The following is a 27,171-nucleotide window of genomic DNA, read 5'->3' as shown; positions in this document are numbered from 1 at the left end:
ATTTCCCTGCAAACGGCGCCAGAGAGCCCGGGGCTGGGCAGAGGATGGAGGCTGACCTGCGACTCTCGACCTCTCAGCGGTCGGAGGCCAGGCCTGAGTGCTTCCTCCAGGGCACACGGCTCACTCCCCAACCTCCTGGTCTTCAAGCCCAGGCACCTTCCCAGCCACCAGCCCATGGTTGACATGGGACATCGGCTCTGATTTGCCCACAGACTGTACGTTCCAAACACCCTGGGATGACTGGACATCCTCTGTGAAGATCCTCTGGTTACTCTGGGCCATCCTGCTCTCTTGTTCGGGTGTACTGCCATAGTATCTACCAGACAGTCTGTCACACAGCTGTGTCTTGGACTTCCTAAGCATCTAATAAACCGCTCCTCTCTCACAGGCACGTTAAGTCACTTCAGTTGTGTCTGACTCTTTGCAACCCTATGGACTAGCCTGTCAGGCTCCTCTGTCCATGGGATTCTCCAAGCAAGAACACTGGAGTGGGCTGCCATGCCCTCTCTCATGAAACTGGCTGAATTCTGCCCTGAATGATGAGAGCCTGGGGTGGAAGAACTTCCCTGGTGGCTCAGATGGTAAAGCGTCTGCCTGCAACGGAAGAGACCTGGATTCAATCCCTGGGTCAGGAAGATCCCTTGGAGAACGAAATGGCAAACCACTCCAGTATTCTTGCCTGGAAAATCCCGTGGATGGAGGAGCCTGGCAGGCTACAGTCCACGGGGTCACAAGAGTTGGACAGGACTGAGCGACTTCACTTTGGGGTGGAAGACAATAAGGCCACAAAGTCCAGCCTGTGTTTGTGGGCTTTTGAAACCGCCGTGAGTCAAAGTCAGGGAGGGGCAGAAGGGCAAGAGTAAGCCCCTGTGGGGGACAGACTCGATGCAGGCAGGCCTGGGGCAGGGTCCCTTGAGGGCAGGGAAGGTGTCTCGCTCCCCACGTGGCACACGACCGACCGCTGAAAAAAGCAGCTGGAACTGACTGCCTCTCCTGCACCCTGCTCTGAACAAATCTGATTCAGAGATCCGAGTGAGAAGACCAAACCCACCTGCGGCCGCTTGCCCCACTCAGCCCTTGTGAGTGAACAAGTGGAAGCGTGGAAGGGTACCTGCCAGAGAGCACCATCCCTCCCAGGGTCCCAGTCACACGCAGCCCAATGGGCACCCTGATCCCGGGGAGGGGGGCGCTCTCCTCTTTCAGAGGCCGCTGCTGCGGCCAAGAATCTTTGTATCACAATAGCTCAGCCCTGTTCCTTTCCCCCAGGACCCAAGTCAATGCAAATAAGTCCACAGGCAGGAAGGGCCTTTCCAGTGAGGCTGGGAGAGAGGGCAGCAGAGGCTGGAGAAAAACACCACCAAGTGTGGAGTCAGATGCGTTTGGGGTGGGCCCAGATTCTTCCACTTCTAGCTGGTGATTTTGGACAAGTGACTTAACTTTTCTGAATCTCAGTTTCTTTATCCCTCGGGGTTGCTGTGATAATTAAAAGTGAAGCACCCAGTACAGAGTAGATTCTTTAGAAAAGTGAATTGCTAGCTCTTTCCTACGAAGAAAGTCATGACTTTTAACTCCATCTAAATGTCCCAGGCGTTTGATCACCGTATTCTCCCATCAATCTCAACTGACACTGCAGGCAGAGCCATTAACTAGGCGGATGTTAAATCTATACAAACTCAGTAATAATTATTTAAGCATATTTCTATCTTTCCCCAATTAAAAACTTCTTTAGAGACAAAGAATTAATTTCCAAAATATACAAGCAGCTCATACAACTCAATAACAGGAAAACAAACAACCCAATCAAAAAGTGGGAAAAAGACCTAAATGGACATTTCTCCAAAGAAGACATATAGATGATTAACAAACACATAAAAAGATGCTCAACATCGCTCATTATTAGAGAAATTAAAATCAAAACTACAATGAGATATCACCTCACACCAGTCAGAATGGCCCTCATCAAAAAGTCTGCAAACAGTAAATGCTGGAAAGGTTGTGGAGAAAGGGAAACACTCTTGCACTGTTGGTGGGCATGTAAATTGATACAGCCACTATGGGAGACAGTATGGAGATTCCTTAAAAAACTAGGAATAAAACCACCATATGACCCAGCAATCCCACTCCTAGGTATACACCCTGAGGAAACCAAAATAGAAAGAGACACATGTATCCATCCCATTGTTCATTGCAGCACTGTTTACAATAGCTAGAACATGAAAGCAACCTAGATGTCCATCGACAGATGAATGGATAAAGAAGTTGTGGTACATATACACAATGGAATATTACTCAACCATAAAAAGGAAGGCATCTGAGTCAGTTCTAATGAGGTGGATGAACCTAGGACCTATTATACAGAGTGAAGTGAGTCAGAAAGACAGAGATAAATGCCATATTCTAACACATATATACCGAGTCTAGAAAAATGGTAGTGAAGAATTTACTTACAGGGCAACAATGGAGAAACAGACATAGAGAATAGACTTATGGACATGGGGAGAGGGGATGAGAGGGTGCGATGTATGAAAAGAGTAATATGGAGACTTACATTACCACATGTAATATAGAGAGCCAGTGGGAATTTGCTGTATGGTTCAGGAAACTCAAACAGGGGCTCTGTGTCAGCCTGGAGGGGTGGGGTGGGGAGGGAGGCTCAAAAGGGAGGGATATATGTATACCTGTGGCTGATTCCTGTTGAGGTTTGACAGAAAACAGCAAAATTCTGTTTCAAAACTTCTAGAGAGCAAAGTGCATTTCTGACTTACTGCTATGTTTAATAAATATCTGTCCATTGAATGAATTAACGTATGGGCAACTATGTGAATAAATAGATAAAAGAGTAGTTAAATGCTGCCATGAACTATTTTCTGATTATTTTATGTGTCCATATTACAATCTCAAGGGAGAACTGAACTGTAGGCTGGTCATTTCTTTGTATTGGCCACACTCTGGGACACAGTGAAGACATATGACAAATACAGGCTAAATGGGAACCTGAAAGAGATTTCATGAATGATGTGAATGAGAGCAAACAATTGGTAAGCTTCCCTTCATTTCCCACTTGTTATATCATTATCTCACTGTGGGGAGAGAATTTTCTTTCTGGGTCTCAGTGTTTCCACCTATAAAGTGATGAAGTTGGACCAAAGAAGGTTGTTTCTTGCTCAGGTATTCTAAGATTGTGAGATTACATTCCTAGGGAGGGGAGGTGGGAAAATAAGACATGGATTGCACTGCAAAAGGCATTCCTAAAATTCAGTGTATGTGGAAACACCGAGCGGTGACTGTCTCTGCCAAGAGGGACTCGGTGAGTGAGCACCCCTTGATTTAGAGCTAACATTCATGCTCTTTACAACCTTTCAAAATAAAACCTTGAATGCCCTAAGCTGAGGGCTATTCCTTTGTTTGTATTGTTTAAAACCACCAGGAAAAGCCTGGAGCCAGAGGTTCAGTTTTTCCCCTGGGGCCTGACAGCACTGGCTGGGTTTGCAGTTTGTAGAGGCCTGCAGGGGACATCAGTCCTGGTGAAGGATGGGGCAACTGGTCCACTAGCCATTAGGCAGTTAAGAAGGAAGAACTGAGAAATGCCACCCAAGACCCAGATGCTGGGGAATTTCCCCCACCAATAAAGATAATGATACCTGATGTAATAGAAGTGGTATAATTATATTGCACTATAGCAATGTATCATGCTGTACGCCTTAAACTTATACAATGTTACATGTCAATTATATTTCAATAAAAAAGAGAAAATAAAAAAGAAGGTGCCTCCCTTGCTGAGGGTGGCTAGAGAGTCTGGAAAATGGGAGTTGATGGCTGATCCCTCCATTGCCTTCCTGTTGTTGAGAATGGGTGGGTCATTAACCCTGCCTTAGAACGAGGTGGAGAGAGGAGACACGGATATGTGGAGTATTGATAGACTAGTTTCCATAGACCTCCCTCCCCTTTGTCCTCCTTGCCTGCTGCATCAAGGTGTCTGGAGTATGTTGGACTGTCTTTTCTTTCATGTAGAAGAAAAGGTGCAGAGATTCTCCAAGTCAGAGAGTAGGTTCTGGAGTTAGACCACCTGGTTCACAGCTTGGCTTCATCACTGTTAGAAGTGTGACCTTGGATAAGATCTCTAACCGCTCTGTACCCGTTTCCCTGTCTGTAAAGTGTGCCTTTATTCAATAAATGTTTATTGAGAGTCCATGCTGTAACTAGGCATCGTTCTGAGCGCTTGAGATACAGCAGTGAACATAAGAGACAAAGATCTCTCCCTGGAACTTACATTTCAGTGGGACAGGACAATAACTGTATCTAGGATTATTCTGAGTATTACATGACTTGATGTACGTGAATGACTTTATTGTCTGCAGAAGCCTAGATAAGACCAAGACTCACTTTATCAGACAGTGAAGCCTGGGATGCTTGCTTGCTTCTTTGCTTCTTTAGGGGTTTTAAAAAAAAAACAAAACTCAAGGAATTGTCTTGAGAAAGAACTGCTGCTTAACTCATTATTTAAAAAGAAATCCACTGTTTTTTTCTAATTTTAAAAGAAATGCCTGCACATAATCAAACATCATAGAAATGACTGACAGTGAAAATCCTGGCAACCTCATGCCTTGACTGTAGTCACTCTTAATGGCCTGATGCATGTACACGCAGATAGTTTTTTCCTTTACGTAACTTACCTTTTTTTTTTTAAATTATTTACTTCTGGCTGTGTTGACTTTTCGTTGCCGTGGGCAGGCTTTCTCTAGTTGCGGCAAGCGGGGCTACTCTCTAGTTGCAGTGTGCGGACCTGTGACACCGGCCCCTCTGGTGGGGCAGAGGCTCTCCGCTCTTGGATTCAGGAGTTGCGGCCCATGGCTCAGGGGTTGCAGCTCTTGGCATCCAGAGCGCGGGTTCATTACTTGGGGCACACGGGCTCAGCTGCCCTGAGGCATGTGGGGTCTTCCTGGACCACAGACTGAACCGGTGTTCCCTGCACTGCAAGGCTGACTCCTGACCGCTGGACCACCAGAGCAGCTGCCATCACTTATCCTGACAGAAGCGTTTGTTTTTAGGATTATTCCCGCCCCCATTTCATGAGGCTCAAACACATTAAAAATCAATGTGCTTGAGCCTAAGAAAATGAACGCAGTAGAGTAAGAAGAGACTGCATGATGTGCGTGTGTGAATGAGTGAGACATGGAGAAAGAGACAGAAAGACAAAATGAGAGCAAATGTGCCACCGGGATGCCTACAACTGCGACATCCTCTCTGGCATGCAGTGATGGGGCTCAGATTTGGGGGCTCCAGTCTTCTCTATCCTTTCTGTCCCTTGAGAGAAAGGCTCTTTTCATCAACGGCAGCTCAGAGCAAAAACAGTCGTTCCTGAGTAAAACACCTGGTTTCCCAACTGTTTTTTGGATCGCCAGCAGCAGGAAAGAAGGGTCTCCGAAATGCCCGCAGGCAGTGATTTTTAAAGATTTGGGTTTTCTGATGGTGTCTTGAGCTAACACTAGGGCACTCTGCTGAATTTCTGTGACTCTGTTTTTCCTTTTCAGAAGTTTGAGCTGTTTCTTTTTCAAATCTGCTTGCCATTTTTTAAAGTACTGTGTGCTTTCCCTATTACTTCATTCTTGTAAAACATATCTCTTTATTACCTCTCAGTTTAACCACTTTACAGCCTCTCAGAATGTTCCTTTCCTTGGGGTTCTAAATCTCCCATTAGCTTCTGATCTTTCCACATGGTGGCTTGTTTCTGTGTGGCTTACTGTGAGTCACGAATTTACTTCATTTCGGAATTGTTTTTTCCTTCAAGGAATTCCACACGGCATGGGTAGTGGGCGTGTCACTACAGAGAAATTTGTTTTCCCTCTGCCAGGTCCTCCAGTCGTGTCACTGGTAGGGGACACTTTCATACTGATTTCTTAACTTGGGAATTTCTGCATCACGTGGATATTATAATTGTGGACTCTTGAGTCCATATGTGGTGAGGCTTAGTGTTTGCTTTCTTCCAAAAGACATTCCTCTCCTCCCTACTCCACCCTGACTTTATCTTTCTGGGGCTCCAAAATCACTGCAGATGGTGACTGCAGCCATGAAATTAAAGGATGCCTGCTCCTTGGAAGAAAAGTTATGACCAACCTAGACAGCTTATTAAAAAGCAGAGACATTACTTTGTCAATAAAGGTCCATCTAGTTAAGAATATGGTTTTTCCAGTGGTCATGTATGGATCTGAGAGTTGGACTATCAAGCTGAGCGCTGAAGAATTGATGCTTTTGAACTGTGGTGTTGGAGATGACTCTTGAGAGTCCCTTGGACTTTAAGGAGATCCAACCAGTCCATCCTAAAGGAAATCAGTCCTGAATATTCATTGGAAGGACTGATGTTGAAGCTGAAACTCCAGTACTTTGGCCACCTGATGGGAAGAGCTGACTCATTTGAAAAGACCCCGATGCTGGGAAAGATTGAGGGCGGGAGGGGAAGAGGACGACAGAGGATGAGATGGTTGGATGGCATCACTGACTCGATGGACAAGAGTCTGAATAAACTCCGTGAGTTGGTGCTGGACAGGGAGGTCTGGTGTGCTGCAGTCCACGGGGTTGCAAAGAGTCGGACACGACTGAGCAACTGAACTGAACTGAAGGCCCCCATAACACTGCACTGAAACAACTACAGAAAACGGAGCTCTCACCTGCACCTATTTACATGGATACACAGAATGCCTCTCTGTCAGGTGGGGCTGGGGGTGGGAGTTAAACTGAATAGGTGAAAGGACTGATCGCACATACCAGGGATCTGAAAATGGACATGGCTCACAGCCATGCTCCCAGGGCTGTTGTTTTTATTTCTTAAGAGTAGCAGCTGCGAAGAGAAATTGGGGAAGAGAAGGAAGGTATTATTAGAACAGTGGGGATGGATGAGTGGGGGACTATGGAAGAAAAAGATGGATATATTCATGAATAATTTAATTGAATGCATGAATGGGGGGAGCCCTAAAGCATGGCGTAAAGGACAGTGACTTTGGAAACTGCCTAAATTATTATTGTTATTTTTAATAGCAAACATTCATGCTTACTCTTACCCAGTTATAACATTTACATGGCTTGTCTCATTCATTCAGCAGAAACATTCTACAAGTTAAATATTAAAAATGCATCTTGGAAGTGAGGACGCTGTTCAGTTCAGTTCAGTCGCTCAGTCGTGTCCGACTCTTTGCAACACCATGAATCACAGCACGCCAGGCCTCCCTGTCCATCACAAACTCCCAGAGTTTACTCAAACTCAAGCCCATCGAGTCGGTGATGCCATCCAGCCATCTCATCCTCTGTCATCCCCTTCTCCTCCTGCCCCCAATCCCTCCCAGCATCAGGGTCTTTTCCAATGAGTCAGCTCTTCGAATGAGGTGGCCATAGTACATAGATAAATTAAGTAGTTTGTTAATAAGGGGCAGGCGAGAGGTTCAAACTCAGGCATTATAGCTCTGGAGGTAGTGCTTTTAACAACCGTTTTTAGTGGGAGGGGTTTTAATGAAGGGCTTCTCTGGTAGCTCAGACGGTAAAGAATGCCTGCAATGCAAGAGACCCACGTTTGATCCCTGGGTCAGGAAGATCCCCTAGAGAAGCGAATGGCTGTCAAGCTCAGGCATTATAGCTCTAGAGTTAATGCTTTTAACAACTGTAGTTAATGGGTGGGGCCTTAATAAGGCCCCCTTTCTATTTCTTTTTTTAAAATTTATTTTTTAATTGGAGGAAAATTTCTTTATGATATTGTGTTTGTTTCTGCTGTAAAACAATGCAAATCAGCCATAATTATACATACACTCCCTCCCTCTTGAGCCTCCAGGCCCCCTTTCTTAGACAGCTACTTACACTTTATAAGCTTCAGTTTCCTCATCCCCTAAAACAAAGCTTATAACAGTAGCCACCCTAGAGGGCTGTTGTGAGAATTAAATGAATTAATATTGTATGAGAGCTCATATTAGTCTGTGCATAGCAGGTAATAAGTAAAAAAGAGTTATTGCCATTTTATCATTATTGTTATCAATTCATTAATCTATTCTTTCCTCTCCTCTGCTATAATATGAAACTTTCAGGTCTGAGAATAATTTTATTCCTATTTTGATACCAGGTAATACAATCCACCTCTTGGGGAAAAATGAAATGGAAATAACCAGTTGGTGTGACTGACTCCATCTCCCCAGTTAAGTGAACTTCCTCCATCACATTTTGGCCTCTATTTAACCTGGTTGGTCAGGATAGAAGCTAATAGGGTCCTACAGAGCTTGATGCTGGTTTGCATTTTGCTACCGCCTTCCAGCTCTCTCTGTAACCGCAGACAGAGTCCTCACGAGCATGAGATTCTGTTGTTTCACAGCATCCGGCTCCTGTTTGGGTGGGAAAACGTAGAAACTGGACTGTCAACAATTAGCCGTGCCAGGCTGAGACTGGGAAATGGTCCTGTTTCTTCAGAGGCCAGAGAAGCTAGAAAGGGTCCTGCTGCTCCTTCCTCCGAGCTTCCTCGCGTGTGTGTGCTCAGTCGTGTCCGACCCTGTGTGACCCCATGGACCGTAGCCCGCCAGGCTCCTCTGTCCTCAGAATTTTTCAAGCAAGAACACTAGAGTGGGTTGCCATTTCCTCCTCCAAGAGATCCTCCCGACCCGTGCACCAAACGCATGTCTCTTGCGGCTCCTGCGCTGGCAGGCAGATTCTTGACCACTGGACCAGCTGGGAAATGCCTGAGCTTCCTCAGACGCCGGCCTGTTCACAACCTTCTATTCACTTTAACTGACAGTTAGCCTGGTGAGGGCTTTGAGCTCCTCAACCAACCAACCAACCAACCAACCATCCAACCACCTGACCCCAATCAAAGATCCAACCATCCAACTCCACCCTCACCGTTTATGGCAGGTCCACCATGAGTCTACTCACGCACTGTGCCCCCCAGGGGCTACCAGTCTGGGAGAGATGATACAGAGTTACAGGGCCTGAGGAAGGAAAGTTCTTCAAAGTCCATCAGTCCAGCCTAGCCTGATCCTTGAACCCTCTCTATAAGAATCCAGGCACATCTTTGCCTAATTTCTGCTCTAATGGTATAAAGACCAAAAAAGGTTATAGAAAAGCTCTAGACCATCATAGAAAAGATGTCATGATGTGATGCATGATTAATTGACACATGAATTGCGTGGCCATAAGTCATGCTATGATTACAAACAGGGCAAGGGGTTCAGGCCAGGCTGGTCAGGGCAGACTCCCCTGGGGAGGGCAGACTCTGAGTTGGGGTGTTGCCATGGCTTCTGTTCTCATCTCCCACATCCTGTCAATTTCAGTACTTCCATTGCTCAGGAACTTACCAAGCCTCCCTGCTGCTCTCTGCATCAAGTTCCAACCAAGGCTTTGTAAGGATTGATCGTTTTCAAACATTTTTAGTAGAATTTTTTTTTTTAAATTAATGAAATCTTGAACAGAACCGTGATACAGAAAGCATTTAAAAGCAATGATATTTTTCTTCAAGTACTTTTAGTCTTGTATGGTTGCTGGGAAATATTCATTTCTAGCAGCCCGGATGCACCTCGGTAAATGCTTGGAGTTTGAGGAAGGTTGGTTTAAAATCACTTAATTATTAGGACTTCCCTGGTGATCCAGTGGTTAAGAATCTGCTGTGCAATGCAGAGGACTGGGGCTGGATCCCTGGTCAGGGTACTAGGATCCAAAGTGCCGCAGAGCATCTAGGCTCGCACACCACAACTACGGAGCCTGCATGCCCTTGGAGCCTGAGTGCCACAACTAGAGGTCCTGTGCCGCAATGAAGGATCCTGCATGATGCAACGGAAGTCCTATGTGCCGCGACTAAGACCCAGTGCAGCCGAAATGAAGAAACACACACACAGATATTAAAGAAAACACTGGGCTAGATACGTTAAGCCCTTTCTCCTTCTGAGCGCTAACAGTCACAGCCCTCTTCCTGGATTTCGAGGCCTATCTTGTAGCCCACTCTACTCCTGTGTGTTTGCTCACTTGCTCAGTGCTCAGCTGTGTCTGACTCTGTGACCCCATGGACTGTAGCCTGCCAGGCTCCTCTGTCCATGGGATTTCCCAGTTGAGAATACTGGAGTGGGTTGCCATGTCCATCTCCAGGGGATCTTCCTGACCTGAGGATTGAACCTTGAGTCTCCTGCATCTCCTGTAAAGGAGGATTCTTTGCCACCGCACCCCTGGGAAGCCCCTATACCTACTTAACTTTATTTTGAGCCAATAAACATCCATCTCTGTGGGACCAGTCCTCCAGAGTTTTTGCCTACTCCTTGCCTTTGCTGTGTCTTTGGCTTCCTCATGATGTATCATCCATGTGGAATGTACTCTCTCTCCTGTGGCTTACTCACATTTGGCCCTGCCTCTGTTTACTTTCCATCTCTCTGCAGTTACCCCTGATTGCTCCTTTCTCTGAATTTCTATTGAACTGAAGGCCAATACTGAACAGTCGAGTACTTAATTCTTCTCTAATTGCTTCCTGTTCAAAATGTCTCATTGGAAGACCTGTAAGAGTCATGAGGACACAGTGCATGTCTTTTATTTCTTTGGAATAAAATTTCTTTGGAATCTCATTAGTGAAGTTCTGGGCATGCAGTCATTATTCAAACGCCCTGGAAAAGCATGATTAGCTCCGTTATTTGTTTGTGCTGCCCTCAGCTTTCTCAGAGCTTCTCACCTCAGTGCCGAAAATAAAGCTCAGTTCCCAGGAGTGAGTGATCCGTACCTCCTGTTCTTGTCTTTTTGCCAAAAATACATTCCCTCATGGGTTGAGCTGGAAAAGTCAAATTCTGAAAAAAGTAGACAAATTTGTTGGGAGGGTGATGTGACTTTCTGTATTCCGCAGGAACTTTTTCCTAAGCAAGAGAGTCACAACTGTTTTTTACTGATTTATTTATCTATTAATACTTATTTTTGGCTGTACTGGGTCTTTGCTACTGTACTCAGGCTTTCTCTAGTTGTGGCGAGGGGGACTATTCTCTGGTTGAGGTGTGGCTTCTCTTGCTTTGGAGCATACGCTCTGGGGTGCTTGAACTTCAGCAGTTGTGGCCTGAGGGTTCCAGAACTCAGGTTCGGTAGTTGTGGCCCACGGGCTTAGCTGCTTCACTGCGAATGGGATCTTCCCAAGACATGGGATTAAAATCATGTCTTCTACATTGGCAGATGGGTCCTCAACCATTGGACCACCAGGGAAGTCCTTGGAGTCTATATGATTGATATATAGGTGAATCTAATGCCAGGTCAGATTTGGGAACCATAGGTCAGTACTCACACGCCTTTGTTTATTTGATCCACTGCTTTGTTCCAATGTGGGTGGAGGGTGGGCATGGGGGTGGAGGGTATCATGGGAGCAGAGGCCATGGTTTGTAACTCATAAGAAGCAGCTGTAATTCCATGTGGATCCAACAGACAGGCTTGGCCTAGTTCTTGAAATATCCTGAACACCTGGAGATGAGAAGTCTTCAGCCTCCAGGATCTCTTGGCCTCTGAGTTGCTACTGAACTTTAGGAGCTGCAGAGGGACCAGCCCACGTGGGTGTTCACGGAGTCACAGATGCTGAGGCCACAGGCTCCACACAGATCCGGTAGGGTTAAAGCAGGCACACGTGTTGCCACGCCTCACTGCCCTGCTCAGGGCACACACTGCTGATCAGCCACAACCCCATTTCCAGTGGTGCTTAGAGAGGCCTGAGAATCCCAGCAATCAGCGCTAGCACACGGAACAAAACCTTTTACTCTCCTTACCACTCCTACCAGCAATGTCCTAGTGTATTCCTGGGCTTCCCTGGTGGCTCAGATGGTAAAGAGTCCACCTGCAGTACAGGAGACCTGGGTTTGATCCCTGGGTTGGGAAGATCCTCTGGAGAAGGAAAAGGCTACCCACTCCAGCATCCTGGCCTAGAGAATTCCATGGACTGTATAGTCCATGGGGACGCAAGGAGTCACAGTGTACTCTTAAATTTTGTTGAGCAGATTAACTTGTAGTTATTCACAGGGCACGGTTTAAAATTCAGTAGTAAGACACACTCTCTGCTCTCTCTACTGTCTTTTCCTAGGTGAACCCCATCATGCCCTCGACAGAGCGACTAACCACACGTGCGCATTTGTACCTTGACCTTACAAACGCACGTGTGTGCTAGTCGCTCGGTCGTGTCTTGATTCTTGGTGATCCCATGGACTGCAGCCCACCAGGCTCCTCTGTCCATGGGGTTCTCTAGGCAAGAATACTGGAGTGAGGAGCCATTCCCTTCTCCAGGGGATCTTCCCGACCCAGGGGTCAAATCCAGACCTCCTGCATTGCAGGCTGATCCTTTACTGTCTGAGTCACGAGGGAAGCCCTTGACCTTACACATCATCTATGAACTGGTAACTCCCAACTTTATATTCCCACCCTAGAGTTCTTCTTAATGAGACTTGGAGGCTGAGAAAGCTTAGAGGTCAGGTCTGAACGCCAGGAGGCAGATAAGAATGTCTCTGCACGCACAGATCCTTGACAGTAGCGTGTTTATTTCTCTGAGGGTTGCCGACTACACCTGACACGGCGTCTTATATACAGCAGGTACTCAATAACTGACTACCGATTGTAGATGATGCATCTCCCTGTTTCTATGTGGAAGGATGGTATTCTTTTTCTCTGCCCTTCTTGCATTTCCGGGGCACAGCCTCTGGTAATGCTGGCTGTCCTGTTCCTTGTCCCTCCCAGGCTGGATGGGGTGTGGTTGTCTGTTACCTCGGTGGCTCCCGATGAGCCATGCCTTCTGATGTTTAGACCTTTGTGTTCTCTTTCCCCCTTGGAATCGGGGGTGGACCTGTGATTTGCTTTAACAGAATGTGATGGAAGTCATACTGTGCTAGTCCAACTGTGGCATGAACCTCAGGTCTCTGGTGTAGGATGGTGTGTGTGTGTGTGTGTGTGTGAGAGAGAGAGAGAGAGAGAGAGAGAGAGAGAGAGAAAGAGAGAGAGAGAAATAGAAAACCAGAGAGAAAGATGGAGAGACTCAAAAAGACATTTTCCTGGAGCTAAGACACAGATGACTTTCTTTTTTTAAAGTCACTTTAAAAAAAATCCAATATCTCCCTTCTTTGTTATCACTCCTATCAAGAGTTTAGAAGTCTCTATATTTAGAGTTTGGGGAGCTAGAGAATGGGGGTGACAATCCTCTCACGGCCTGCATAAAGGCTGTGCTTCAGACATCAAATGCCTGTCCAGCCCAGGCCAAGCATCAGACAGAACTGGGGCTCCATGTGCAAACTTAGAATAGATTCTGCTGTAAGTAACAGAAATGAAAAATACAAGTGGCAACCATCGGGAAAAGCCTATGACTGAGGTGCATCACTCCGGGGCCCAGCGCAGGGCAGGGAGAGAGTGGGAAGCGTGGAAGGACTGGTCTTCGCCATGGGAACACCAGGCTGTGTGAAGGCTCTGAGCTGGACATGCACAGTGGCTCACGGCTGCGGTTCGCAGGTAACATGGAGATTCCTTCTGCCCTCATGGGTCTCCCCCAGTGACCACACCCTAGGGCAGCAGCTGAGCCACAGTAACTGTTTTTGTTCTGCCAAGATGAGTGGGTAGAAGCAAGCAGGTGGAGCTTTTACTTGCAGGACTTCTGGAAAGAGAGGAGGATGTTGAAGGCAGGAATCAATGTTTCCCAAGGCTCTTTCTTAAAATACATGGCGTCTGGACTCAGGGGGGCTGACTCACTGTCTGCCCAGGCTGGGTACCCCATCACGGGGCTACTATAATCCCAGGAGACCGGCTCACTCCCCCCTACAGCATCCCCAGCAACATCTGCTTCAGCTTATTAGAAAGTTAAAACAAGCAAGTGTCAACCCCTCATCTTTTCCACTTAAGGACACATTCCTCTTGGCTGACACACATCCCTGCCCAGGGTTCACCCCTGGACTGTGGGAGTGTGTCTGTGAGACTGTAAACGGATTTTAATGATAATTTGAGGAGCTTCTTACATCCTAGTTTATTTAACCTTCTCACACGAATAGCAAGGCTTCTCTGTGGGGAATCACGGAATGACTACTGACTTCACTAGATAAGCAGGGAGCCCTGGAAACAGGAAGCCAAAGAAACGTGTTCTCAAAGCCAAACGCATTCCCGTGTGTCAAACACAGGTAACTGCAGAAAGCAGTCTGGCCTTGGAGTCAGCAGGCTCAGGGTTAGCTCGCCGTCCTGCCAGACGCTGTGTGACCTGGGACAGGTTTCTTGACTTCTCGGAGCCCTCAGATCTCTGCCCTCAGATCGCTCGTCTGCTACCCTGCCGGCCACACGGGGATCTTCAGAAGTCTGAATGGACACCGGGGTGGGGAGGGTTCTTAGAGGACAACTGATGCTTCACTTCCTAACATGACAGCACCACCCAGATGCCACACAGCCCGAGCTTGAAATTGTTCTCACAGAGCGTCTAATGCACTGCGGGTTAGCTCAGATCTATAATGAGCCGAAAACTTCCTCCTTTAACATTCTGTCAACTGGTTCTTCTCTGGGTGAAACAAGAGAAGAAATATACAGAAACAAGCCTGGTTCCTCCTCTGTAAGAACACCTTGCAGGTTTCTGGAGGCAGGACCGCACGCCTGCGACCCAGCAGTCTACACCTTCTCCCCACCAGGCCGTGCCTTTGCCCCTGTTGTGGTTATTGGAGAACAGTAACTGTGATACCTGCTGTGGTCATTGTTTTCCAAAGGCACGTTAGGTAATTTATGATAATTTACGACCCTCAAAGTATCTTGTCTGGCACTGAATGTGGTATTCAGGATGATCTAAACGGGGGAGAATGAGGCAAGACATTCACCTCTTTTGTTCTAGATGATTTGCCTCTGCCCATGTGAAGCGCAAGTCGCTCAGTCATGTCGGACTCTTTGCGATCCCATGGTCTAGACAGTCCATGGAGTTCTCCAGGCCAGGATACTGGAGTGGGTTGCCGTTCCCTTCTCCAGGGGATCTTCCCAACCCAGGGATCAAACCCAGGTTTCTGCACTGCAGGAACCAGCTGAACCACCAGGGAAGCCCTCTGTCCATGTGGCTGACCCCTGAATGGGCTCTTTCAGTGGTCCTATCTCAACAGCATTACTTCCTTCACAATCCCAGCTTCGAACCCTCAACTTTCTGATTATCTCTTCCCTTTCCTGCTTATTCCATCCGGTACCCAACTCAGTAATTCTCAGGCCTCACCAGGACCTACTGTCCACGGTCCACACCACGGTCTTTCACCCCTCCTCTCCACCAGGCCCTCATCTGTCCCTTCTCACCTGACCTAGACCTCATGATGCATCATTGCAATCATCCCCTTGAGGACACTGTCCAGCCCTTTCCTTCTCTTTCTCTCTCTTGCCTGGCAAAATCTCAACCCTGATTAAGTCCTTCTCTCTGTGTCTTCTTGCCCTGTTTTCAGACAGTGGAAACTGGCTAGAGAAAATCACGGGTAAGTTAAACTCATGATCTAAGTTAAATTCATGGCCAGTAACCTGAAGGGGGTCTGTGAAGCCACCCACCAATCGCTCTCTAGCTCCTAGTTGCGACATTCCAGGTCCTGGCTCCTAGACCTCAAACCTGCACCCCTTCGGTCCCCATCCTCACTCTCAGCCGATGACCCTGTCATCCAGGAGAGCTCCCACGGACGCCCCACAACATCTACCCACCTGCCAGCATCTGTGCCCAGCGCATGGCCTTCCCTCTGTGTGGATGGGCTCTGTGCTCCCATCTCAGACAAAGCGCCCGGGCTGGACACTGGACCCTCATCCCCTGGATTACTCGGCCCACCCACCCCGTACTCCACACTCCGCTATCAATCTCATCTTTTCTACAGAAGCATCCCCACCTCATATAACTTCACTATTATTTTCCCTCATCTTCAAAAATGAAACCAGGGTCTGCCCTGGAGGTCCAATGGTTAAGAACCCACCTGCCAATGCAGGGCACGGGGGTTCAATCCCTGGCATGGGAGAATTCCACATGCCGCAGGGCAACCAAGTCAGCGCGTCACAGCTGCTGAGGCCCAGGTGTCTAGAGCCGGTCCTCGGCATCATGAGAAGCCACTGCAGTGAGAAGTCCACGCACCGCAATGGCAGGTGGCCCCTGCTCGCCGCAATTAGAGAAATCGCTGCCCGCGCCCAGTGACTAAGACTCAGCACAGCCCAACATAAAATAAGCAAATAATAAAAAAAATAAAGACAAAAACCACAGCAACAATGAAATGCTTTCTTCTTGTCTCCGGATAAGGAATTCAGGTGAGCAGGCTTTAAAGTTTGGTAACCTGCCCAAGGTCATAGACCTGGAAGTGGTGGGGTGGGTGTGCCCACCTCCAAAGCCCACCCAGACGAGACGTCCTGGGCTGCAGAGGCCAGACCAGCTCTCTCTCCAGCCAATCGCTGAACTCAGACAATGAAGTCCCTTGTCAAGGATGTGCAGACCAGCTCTGCCTTTCCCGGGCACTCTTGGGTGGCAAGCAAGGCTGGAGGCTTCCAAGTGAGAAGGGGCCTGCTGGATCTGCGGGGGCCAGCTGGGCTGCTGAGACTGCCTTGACTGATGGGCCTGTCAGACTCGGCGTGGGAGATTGGGGGCTGTTTCCAGAACAGTCAGCGTGTCATCCCAGCAGCATGCCAGTCCGTGGAGGGGGAGCGGGTGGCAATGATGGCAGACAGATGGGGCAGGCTGGGGTGAGTGGCAGGAGCTGCCAGCGTGGTGCACCCTTGCGCAGAGATGACACCTCGTAAATCTCATAGGCCCGCCCGTGTGGCCTGCAGCGGCAGCTTATTAACACCGCCTGGTCCTCGGAGCCGAAACCGGAAAATGACAGCTAACAAGGCCAGCTGCCTTCCAGGCCATTCCATCAGAAGGACACACTTCTCTCCCCGAATACTAAGAACATCTCTATTTCTGCCAGGAACTCAGAGCAGCTGGTCCAGGGGAGTTTTCCTCCAGGGACATCAGATACTTAACTGCCCCCCGATCACAGGGCCTTCCTTCAGCCGTTACCCCTCCTTTCCCTTCTAGGCGCCCCAAGATTCTCCGAGAGAGCGAGCCCATTTGGCTTTGAGATTTCCGAGGACACGGGGTCAAGTTGGAATTTTCGGACCACCTGGAAAAGCACCGTGTCTCTGCCAAACCCCATGTTGACTTAGTCATCCTATCTTAACAGTCCACTTCCGCAAGGGGCGGGCTGACCCACTTACCTGTCCGTCACGGCCTGCATGAACTCGTCCAGAAGGCCGTCATATTCCTGCCCGCGGACGCGCCGGTGCTTCAGGCCGATGTACAGCGGGTCTCTGAGCAGCTCCTGCAACAGATGGCATCCGCCTCGTCAAGGGTCCCGGGTTGGTGGGAAGGTGGGGGGTGAGAGGGGCCAGGAGGGCGGCTGTTCCCCTCCGACTCCCCAGGTGCTGCCTGGAAGGGTCTGGACGCTAAGCCACTGATGCAGCGTCGACCTCTGGGCAGGGGGTCTGTAGTTTAGGAACCAAGGATGCTTGAAGTAGCAAGACTCTCTGATACAGTCTTCCAACCTCTGACTGCGGCTCTGGGTTGATCCCAGGGCTTCTCAGCAGTAATACCATGAATGCTCTGGCCTGGACAATTCTTTGATGTGAAGGTGAACCTGCATATTATAGAATACTTAACATAGCAGTGTCTCTAGGTTCTTCCCACTTGGAGTGAGTAGCACCCCCAGGTTGTGACAGTAAAAAAACATCTATAGACACCACCAAATGTCTCCCTGCAGAAAACTTCCTAAAGGAGATCAGTCCTGGGTGTTCATGGGAAGGACTGATGCTGAAGCTGAAATTCCAATACTTTGGCCACCTGATGCGAAGAGCTGACTCATTTGAAAAGACCCGGATGCTGGGAAAGATTGAAGGTGGGAGGAGAAGGGGACGACAGAGGATGAGGTGGTTGGATGGCATCACCGACTCAATGGGCATGAGTTTGAGTAAACTCCGGGAGTTGGTGACGGACAGGGAGGCCTGGTATGCTGCAGTCCATGGGGTCACAAAGAGTCAGACACAACTGAGTGACTGAACTGAACTGAACTGAAATGTCTCCCTAGGGGACAAAAATTGACCCTGTTAAGAACTGCCACAGGCAACATCTGGATTGAAGTACTGGGTCTCAACCAAAGTCACCGACCTGGACTCAATTAGAAAACCTTCCCTTCCTCCCTCCTGTCCTTCCCGTGGACGCTTACTGAATACCCATCACAGACCTGGCACTGTGCCAGGCCCTGGGGACACGAGTAGAGACTGATGGAGCCAGCATTTTCCATTCAAGAAAGAAGCCTGCCGTAAAGCGGCCCCAGGTCAGGTGGCCCCACCTTCTGTGTCTGCACTGGTCTGAAGGCCTCTCCCACCTCTCCTGTACCCCTCACACACATGCCTACACAGAAGCTGCGGGCTTATCCATGCATGACACATTTCCTGACCCTTTACTGCTAAGTCACTTCAGTCGTGTCCGACTCTGTGCAACCCCATCCCTGGGATTCTCCAGGCAAGAACACTGGAGAGGGTTGCCATTTCCTTCTCCAATGCATAAAAGTGAAAAGTGAAAGTGAAGTCGCTCAGTCATGTCCGACTCTTCGAGACCCCATGGACTGCAGCCTACCAGGCTCCTCCGTCCATGGGATTTTCCAGGCAAGAGTACTGGAGTGGGATGCCATTGCCTTTTCCTGATCCTTTACTGACCCTCTAATGGCCTGCTGCCACTGGGCCTCTCAGGGGATTTGTGGGTAAGAGATGGGTCTCTGCCTTCAAGGTGCTCAGTCTACTGCTGGTTGGCTGATGAGTCAGTAAACTCCACTACAGATAGAGAGACATTCCTGCAGCACAAAGTGTGGTCCACGGTGGCACAGAGGAGGAGTGGAGTAGTTCCCACCAGGGACAAGTGGGGATGATGACATGGAAGAAGTGGTCAGGCGTTAAAAGATGAGCAGAGGAGGGGAAAGGACTCGGGGCAGGGGTAGTTACGGAGTCTGGGATGGACGTGTGCACACTGCTATATTTAGAATGAGAGTAACCAACGAAGACCTACTGTGTACGCACAGGGAACTCCGCCCAATGCCAAGTGGCAGTCTGGATGGGAGGGGCGTTTAGGGGAGAATGGATACATGTATACGAATGGCTGAGTCTCTTGACTCTTCACCTGAAACTATCACAACATTGTTAATCAGCTATACCCCAATACAAAATAAAAAGTTAAAAAAAAAAAAAAAGATTTTGCCAGGTGGGTTGGGCCCTCCAGGCTGAGAAGTCAACACAAAGAAAGAGTGGGAGCTGGAGGTAAAAGCAGGAAAAAGTACCTGGTGACCTGATGTATTTAAGAAATAGGAAGCAATTTTATGTGTTAGGGACTTTGGAAATTATGTTTTTGTGTCTTCCTTCCCCAAATATGCTTCCCAGGTGGCGCTAGTGGTAAAGAACCTGCCTGCCAATGCAGGAGACATGTGAGACAAAGGTTTGATCCCTGAGTCAGGAAGATACCCTGGAGGAGGGCATGGCAACCCACTCCAGTATTCTTGCCTGGAGACTCCCCATGGACAGAGGAGCCTGGAGGGCTATTGTCCATTGGGTCACAAAGAGTCAGACGCAGCTGAAGTGACTTAGCACACGTACCCCTAAATATGAGCTCCTTGGGGCCAAGGTTTTGTGTTATCGCCAAATCTCCATCTGGACTTCTCCTGCAGGATTCAGAGGCAAGCATGTCAGGAGTCCTGCCCTCAAGGGGCTCGGCGTCAAGTCTCAGCTCCAGCACTGACCAGCTGTGTGACCTCAGGTGAATCATGTGACCTCTGGGAGCCTTCTTTTCATCCGTTCAGTTCAGTTCGGTCCCTCAGTCGTGTCTGACTCTTTGCGACCCCATGGACTGCAGCACACCAGGCTTCCCTGTCCATCACCAACTCCTGGAGCTTGCTCAAACTCATGTCCATTGAGTCAGTGATGCCATCCAACCAGCTCATCCTCTGTCATCTCCTTCTCCTCCTGCCCTCAGTCTTTCCCAGCATCAGGGTCTTTTCAAATGAGTCAGCTCTTCGCATCAGGTGGCCAAAGTACTGGAGTTTCAGCTTCAGCATCAGTCCTTCCAAGGAATATTCAGGACTGATCTCCTATAGGATGGACTGGGTGGATCTCCTTGCAGTCCAAGGGACTCTCAGGAGTCTTCTCCAACACCACAGTTCAAAAGCATCAATTCTTCGGTGCTCAGCTTTCTTTATAGTCCAACTCTCACATCCATACATGACGACTGTAGAAACCACAGCTTTGACTAGACGGATCTTTGTCGACAAAGTAAAGTTAGATGGGAATAAGATACCATCTGCCCAGCTTGATGGTGATGAGGAAATGAAAAATACTGATATATGTGAAAGAGCTTTGTGAATCATAACATATGCTGTAAAGTAATGGCAGCAGCTTTAACTTTCATAGTGTTTCCTGTGTGCCGGGTACTTCAGAAGGAGGGCCAGACACAGCGAGGTTAAGAGACTCGACCAGCCCTTGGGCTAGTGAGTGGAGGAATCTGGATTCAGGCTCATGGGTGCCAGCTCCAGAGCCCATTGATCCTAACCTCTGGGCCAAGCTGCTTAAGTGGTTTTTTGGTGCATCAACCAGAATTGACTTATTCTTGTTTAAGACACTAGTCTAGGTCCATATTGTCTTGAAGGCGCTATAGGAGGTGGTGGGGTAAAGGTATAGAGGACAGAAAAGATCAAGAAATATCTACCTTCTCAACCCCTCACTCCCCAATCCGCGGTCCACATGTCTCAGGTGGATTTAACACTTTCTCCAAGGAACCACATGGCTACAATCTGAGAAACGTGGGATCTAAACTTCATTTCTCAATCTCTTTACTTCCTGAGTTATGCATCCTTGAGATTCCTTAGGACTCTGCTCTAGCAGTTGTATGTGTATGTCTGTGTGTGTGCGTGCACGTGTGGGCAAATGATGAGAATGGGACATATAGCCTTTCACCGGCCACTTTCAAAATGACCGTCTGAAAGCCACTGAGAGACACAAACATCCAGCCAAGGGGACCAAAGAAGTAAACGATGATGTAACAAGATGGACAACAGGCAGCCACAGAAATTGGGTTAAGCCTATGCAGACACCTGGACAGACACGCATGAGATGATTTAAAATGGAAAAAGTGGGAAACAAAATTGCACAGATATCCCAGTTTCATCTGTCTGAAACACATCAACACAGAAAAGGCATACACAGAATGATAAAAACGGTATAACTCCTGGCATTTGAAGAAAACATTCACTTTTTTCAGTTCTTATAGAGATGAAAGGACCCATGGTAAGTTGTAATTTGTCATGGTTCCAACAGACAGATTGAGTCAGTGGTATTTTAGGCAGCCAAGAATGGTTTTCCTGGTGCTGTGTATGTGGTTTCTGGGGGCAAGTCCAATTCTCCAGTAGTATTGAAGAATTTTAGAATTTTCTAAAATCTTCTCAGTATATCTGCATTTAAGATGAAGGGTTAATCCTAACAAAGTACTACTAAGTTATAAGAGGGACTAGGAAGCTTTGAAAAAAGTCTTGATATTTTATAGTGCTTATTTTATTTATAATAAAACATTTTATACCTGAAATATTTCAAAACTAAGTGCACCGAAAAATGGGGGAGAAAGTTTCTACGTGCAGATGACACGAAAATATAGCTTCTCATACCTGTACAGAACTCTCGAGTAATTCACTTGTTCTGAATTCAAAGTAGCTTGATTCGGGACTTCCTTGGTGGTCCCATGGCTAAGACTCCGAGCTCCCAGTGTAGGGGGCCTGGGGTCGATTCCTGGTCAGGGAACTAGATCCCGCATGCCACAGCTAAAGATTCCACGTGCTGCATAAAGGCAGCAAGTAAGACCGGACACAGCCAATAAATAAACAAATATTAAAAGAAGAAACCATGTGTGGAATATGATGCAAACATTTTTCTAAAAAAGTAGTTTGAGCCTTCTGTCTTGCATGCTCTCATGCCCGTTTTACAGGTGAGGAAGGTGGAGTTCGAGGGTTTAAATAAACTACCCAAGCTCAGAAAGTAGCAAAGCTGAAACTGAGCCTTGCTTTGACTGGATCTCCTGATGGTGCCCTCCCCACTCTGCCGTTTGACACTGCAGGGACCAGGGAATGTGGGTGTGGCTCCTGACCACCACCCTGGTCCTCCTGAGAGCCCAGGAGCGGCTGGATGCTCCAGCTGGTGCTGCAGACCCAGCTGGGGTCTGGGGAAACGCCGCGTCCACATCTCCAGTCAGCTGGTGGTCCTTCGGCAGGAGCAAAGACGGCTTGTCACGAGCAGCAGAGGGTGGAGCTTCCACTCTGTCCCACATGGAACAAGAAATCCGCATTCCACCCTGTGTCCCACCGAGTGACATGAAGTGGGCTCTGGGATCGGATGCACCCGGGTTCGCATTCAGGCTCTGTCAACCAACGAGCTCTGAGACTCTGGGTACTCATCCCTGCTTCGTTTTACCTCTCTGTCCAGTGGCGATAATAACGATCTCTCTCTGTATTTTATTGAAGTATAGTTGACTTACAATGATCTCCACTGCATAATGCAAGCTCCTTGAGGAAAGGGTCCTTATTGACGTGCACCTCCCTAGTGATGCTTACAGTGCGGTGCATGGCAGGCCATTTAAAAGCATTTATGACCTAATATCATTGTTGTGCAAAATGAAAAAAGAATAAAAGATAGCAGTAAGATTATATACTGAAAACACCAAAAATTTAGATGCCTTAATAGTGTATACATGAAAATACTCAACTGTCCCTTTTTAAAATAGTTCTTTGGAATGCTTGACGGTTAAAATCGATACCACATCCCAGTGAAGATCCCTCTGCCAGAAACAGTAGCTCGCTCACCGAAAGGTGAGGGCTGCAGACGTTCAGTCCAGTAAACACAGCCTGAATTACAGGCCTGTGACCCTCCTAGCATTTGGTATTTAATTCCTGTCTTTCACCTAAATTGTCCTGGACTTTAAGCACTCTGGGAAAGGCAAAGCTTTTCTTCTTTTTTAAAACCTCAGCATGTCTCCTTCATCTGACTTATTTGCTTTCTCTTCAAGATAAATTGTATCTTATCATGAAAAGTACAGTATCTGACATCATCACTCACATTAAATGAGGTTTCCTCATAACAAACATTTATCCTTAGTTTTATGTCATCTTGACCAATATTATAGTAATTTCTGTTAGCTGATTGTGGTATACGATGTTTAATGTGAAAAGAAATGAAAACTTTCTTCGTCTGTTGTAGAATATTTCTCTTCTTTTAAATAACCTCTGTTCATAATTTTGGTGTAAAATTTTGTGTCTCCACTATTTTCCTCTTTTTACCTTCAGTTTATTTCATTACATTCTTCAGTAAAATAAAAAATAAAAGCATTTATGATGTGAGTTGCATTTATTTTAGCACTGGGCTAAGGAGATGCGGAATTAAAAACTAGGCAGGTCTTAGAAATCACTTGGTTTAGCTTCCTCCACAGGAGTTTTTGAGGCCCGGAAAGATTAAGTGAACTGCCTATGTTCACAAAATGAATCTGGTGGAAGCAACAGGGTGGAAATAACTAGAGCATGGGGTCTTCTTAGGAGGGACCAGCGTCCTCAGCTCCAAGCCTGCCGCGTTCTCTCTGCTAGGCTGTTGCCAAGTTCTCGCTGGCACTAAGTCAGTCTACAACTGTAACTTCAGACTGAGGTTCTACGCAAAGCAGATGAACCAGAACTTTCTCCGCTGCCATGGGAGTTGAGTGTACCCTCCATGGGTGTCTGCCTGGCTCTGACTTTTTTTGTTTTAAGGGGAGAAAAAGTAATTTATTGAATCACAAAAGTGAAGAGTATAGAGGTAGGCTGGCTTTAGATATGACTGAAGCCAGGCACCAAAATAATTATCGTAATACTCATTCTTGCTATTTAATCTCTCTCTCCAAACTGTAATTTTATAGCTCTTTCTTCTTTGTGTTGCATTCAGTTTTTTTAATTGTGATAAAAGTGGCATAGTATAAAACATATTTTAACCATGTCTAACTGTACAGTTCAGTGGCACGAGTACCACTCCATGTACCACAATTGTACGTTATTGGACAGTTCTCACCATAATCCATCTCCCAAAGTTTTCAGCTTCCTGAGCTGAAACTCTGTCCCCATTAAACACTAGCTCCCCATTCTCCCTTCTCACCACCCTTGCCCCCGACCACTGGCACCTACCAAATGTACTTTCTGACTCTATGAATTTGACAATTTTGGGTACCTTGTATAAGCAGAATCAAACAGTATTTGTCTGCACCTAATGTATGTTGGAATGCGGGCTTCCTCGTGGCTCAGCAATAAAGAATCTGGCTTCTCCGCAAGAGCTGCAGGAGACTCGTGTTCAGTCCCTGGATTGGGAAGATCCCCTTTAGGAGGGCATGGGAACCCACTCCAGTATTCTTGCCTGGAGAATCCCAGGGACAGAGGAGCCTGGCGGGCTACAGTCCATGGGTTGCAAAGAGTCAGACATGACTGAAGCGACTTAGCATACATGTTGGAATGCATTATTAAGGTTAACTTAATACATGCTGGCTCTGACTTTTCAAGGTGAAAAATCTTGGAGACTAAATGTCATGGAAAACAAAACGGCTTGCTCCTCTTCACCTGCTGTGTCATCGAGTGCTGGGTTTAAACTAGAAGATGAACCTCTTGGCCTGGAAAAACACTTATCTTGCATAGCAACAGGCACACAAAGGCGTTATTCAGAGAACATCTGGGGGTCTGGGGAGGTCATGGAATTGGGTCCGCGGTGTGGACACAGGGCTTTTTCTCCCTCCAGGTGGCAGCTATGCCCACCACGTACTTCTCTGGAAGCTTGGTCAACCCAAGGGTGAGTGACAACGATCCTAGGACGGGCCTCCTCACTGGTCACAGGTGCACAGGCTGCCAGCGTGTGACGGCGCCGTGGGTGAACGCTATTGTCATCTGCAGTGAGGACAGTGTTGCCAGGGAGAAGGAAGCCTTCACCCCCCGGCTCTGGGGGCGATCCCATGCTGCTTTGGCAACCAGTAACCCCCAAGGCCCTGTCGACCAGACTCTGCTGGTGATCTGTCCCCTCCACCCCTCTTCAGTCATCCCCACAAGACTCTCACGGCGTCTCCTTGAGAGGAGACTCCACCAGAGTCCCCACGGAGACTCTCACGGCATCTCCTGGAGAGGAGACTCCACCAGAGCCCCACGGAGACTCTTACAGGGTCTCCTTAAGAGGAGACTCCATCAAAGCTCACGACGTGGGCAGGAGAAGATGCGAGGGCTGAGAAGCCGGGCCCAGGGCTGCCCCACAGAACCCCTGGCACAGAGTGGGGCAAGCGCTGGGTTTGCACTTAAATCTGGGGGAAGTCACTTCTGCCCTGGGGTCCCTTTTCCTGCGTGAAACCAGGGAGGGTGAGCCAGAAGCACGGACATCTAATATCTTGTGTGTGTGTGTTAGTCACTCAGTCGTGTCCGATTCTTTGTAACCCCTTGGACTGTAGCCCGCCAGGCTCCTCTATCCATGGGATTCTCCAGGCCAGAACACTGGAGTGGGTTGCCATTCCCTTTTCTAGGGGATCTTCCTGATCCAGGGATCAAAGCCAGGCCTCCAGCATTGCAGGTGGATTCTCTACCTTCTGAGCCGCCAGGGAAGCCTAGTATCTCGTCAGTATGCTATCTCATGCAGACAGTGTGTGACCCCACTGTGTGTGTTTGAAACAAGGCGCACAGACCGATCCACACACAGCCGTCGGATCCGCACACAGCTGTCCAGTAGCGGTGGAGGGGGCGGTTTTGACCAGAGCAGGTGCCCTGACGAATGGGGTGGGGCTCCCTCTCCCCGGCGTTTGGAACATCTCGGGAGGCCCCTCCCTCATGCACTCATGCCTCATATATTTATTTTTCCAAACCTCCTTGGTGTCGGCAGGTAAAAGTGACTCAGAGTTTCAGGGCTGTAGACACAGATGTTTTCCTTCAACAGGAAACCTGGAGTGGTGTTTTCTTTGACTCTGATTAAAGCTCCTTTTGCCTCAGGAGTTTCTTTTTAATAGAGACATGCACACAGATGGTCTAGTTGTTCTAACACTAAAGCCTTCACCGCAGCATCCTCCCTGAACTGGCAGAGATGGTAGCTGCAAGTAGATGCTCCCTCTTCCATGGCTTGTTCTGGGTAAGAGATGTGCTCCCTGATTTCAAGGGGAAAAATCTTGCAAATTGATTATTTTCAAAAAGACCTCTAGGGTGGGATACCACGTAGTGAATGTGTTTGGAAAGAGAGAAATCGCTGTCTTCCGTTTCCCCAAGGTGGGCCTCTTTGTAACTTCCTTAAAGACAGTCTGGACGGAGTTCACCTCTCCTTGCAGGGGAAGGGGCGTGAAAATGGCATCGCTAAGCCTTAGTTTGATTCTGACTGTCTGTGGAACCCGGAGTGTGGGAAACACCTCCTTTCCCACTCTTCATCACCCAGTCTGTAACACAGATGCTTGAGATCTTGGGGCAGTGTGCCATGGTAGACAAGGCAACTCTGGTAGCCAGAGAGAAGCTGGGCTCAAATCTCAGCTCCGACACTTCGAGCTGTGGGGCCTGAGGAAATAGCATGTTTGTCTCAGTGTTCTCATCTGTAAAATGGGGAGACCAATATCTCATACATAGCTGGCGTGAGAATGAAACAGACTGAACCATACAAAGGCCTGGCCCACTGTGGGTGACGGCTGAGGTCTGCCTGGACTGGGTGAGAACTGCTTTCTCTCACACAAGTGGTGTTGCCTGGTCCTCCAGCTGGGGAACCCTCTGGTCCTTTCTAACAGGAGGGAGTAGGCCCAGGGGAAGCTCTCTGCCTTCCACACCCAGGAGGGAGTGGTGATGCAGGGGCCAAAAGCCACAGGGGAGCGGGGAAGCAGACACTTTGAGTAGCTGTACCATTTAAGCCATTAAAATGATCCATTAGGTGACAACGCTGAAACACGGACAGCTAGACCAGTCCACCCACGCCTGGCTCTTTATCTCCCGCAGCCTTATAGAATGCCTAACACCTACTAAACACTTCATAAACTTAAAAAAAAAGTACAGAGAAAGTGCTGACAACATAATTCTCATTGAAGAAATCAGAACAAAATTAGGGGCATGGTGTGATGATGAATGGGCAGCAGCTACATCCACGTACACACGCAGGGACACGTGGGGTGGG

The 27,171-nt window shown here is 48.0% G+C and overlaps 1 protein-coding gene across 5 annotated transcripts in view; it reads right to left on the bottom strand.

Annotated features, from left to right (window-relative positions):
• ME3 (malic enzyme 3) overlaps positions 1 to 27,171 on the bottom strand; it is a 240,920-nt gene that overhangs the window by 53,659 nt on the left and 160,090 nt on the right. For all 5 annotated transcript variants that reach the window (XM_065936392.1, XM_065936390.1, XM_065936391.1 and 2 more), the window contains exon 7: positions 17,182 to 17,285. In XM_065936392.1, the coding sequence (XP_065792464.1) occupies positions 17,182 to 17,285 (104 nt within the window). The remainder of the gene's footprint in view (positions 1 to 17,181; positions 17,286 to 27,171) is intronic.

The sequence above is a fragment of the Muntiacus reevesi genome, chromosome 5, assembly GCF_963930625.1.
Source record: "Muntiacus reevesi chromosome 5, mMunRee1.1, whole genome shotgun sequence".
In the NCBI taxonomy this organism is placed as follows: Eukaryota; Metazoa; Chordata; class Mammalia; order Artiodactyla; family Cervidae; genus Muntiacus; species Muntiacus reevesi.
The sequence above is the reverse complement of the archived record's forward strand: the minus strand, read 5'-3'. Positions and strand labels throughout refer to the sequence as shown.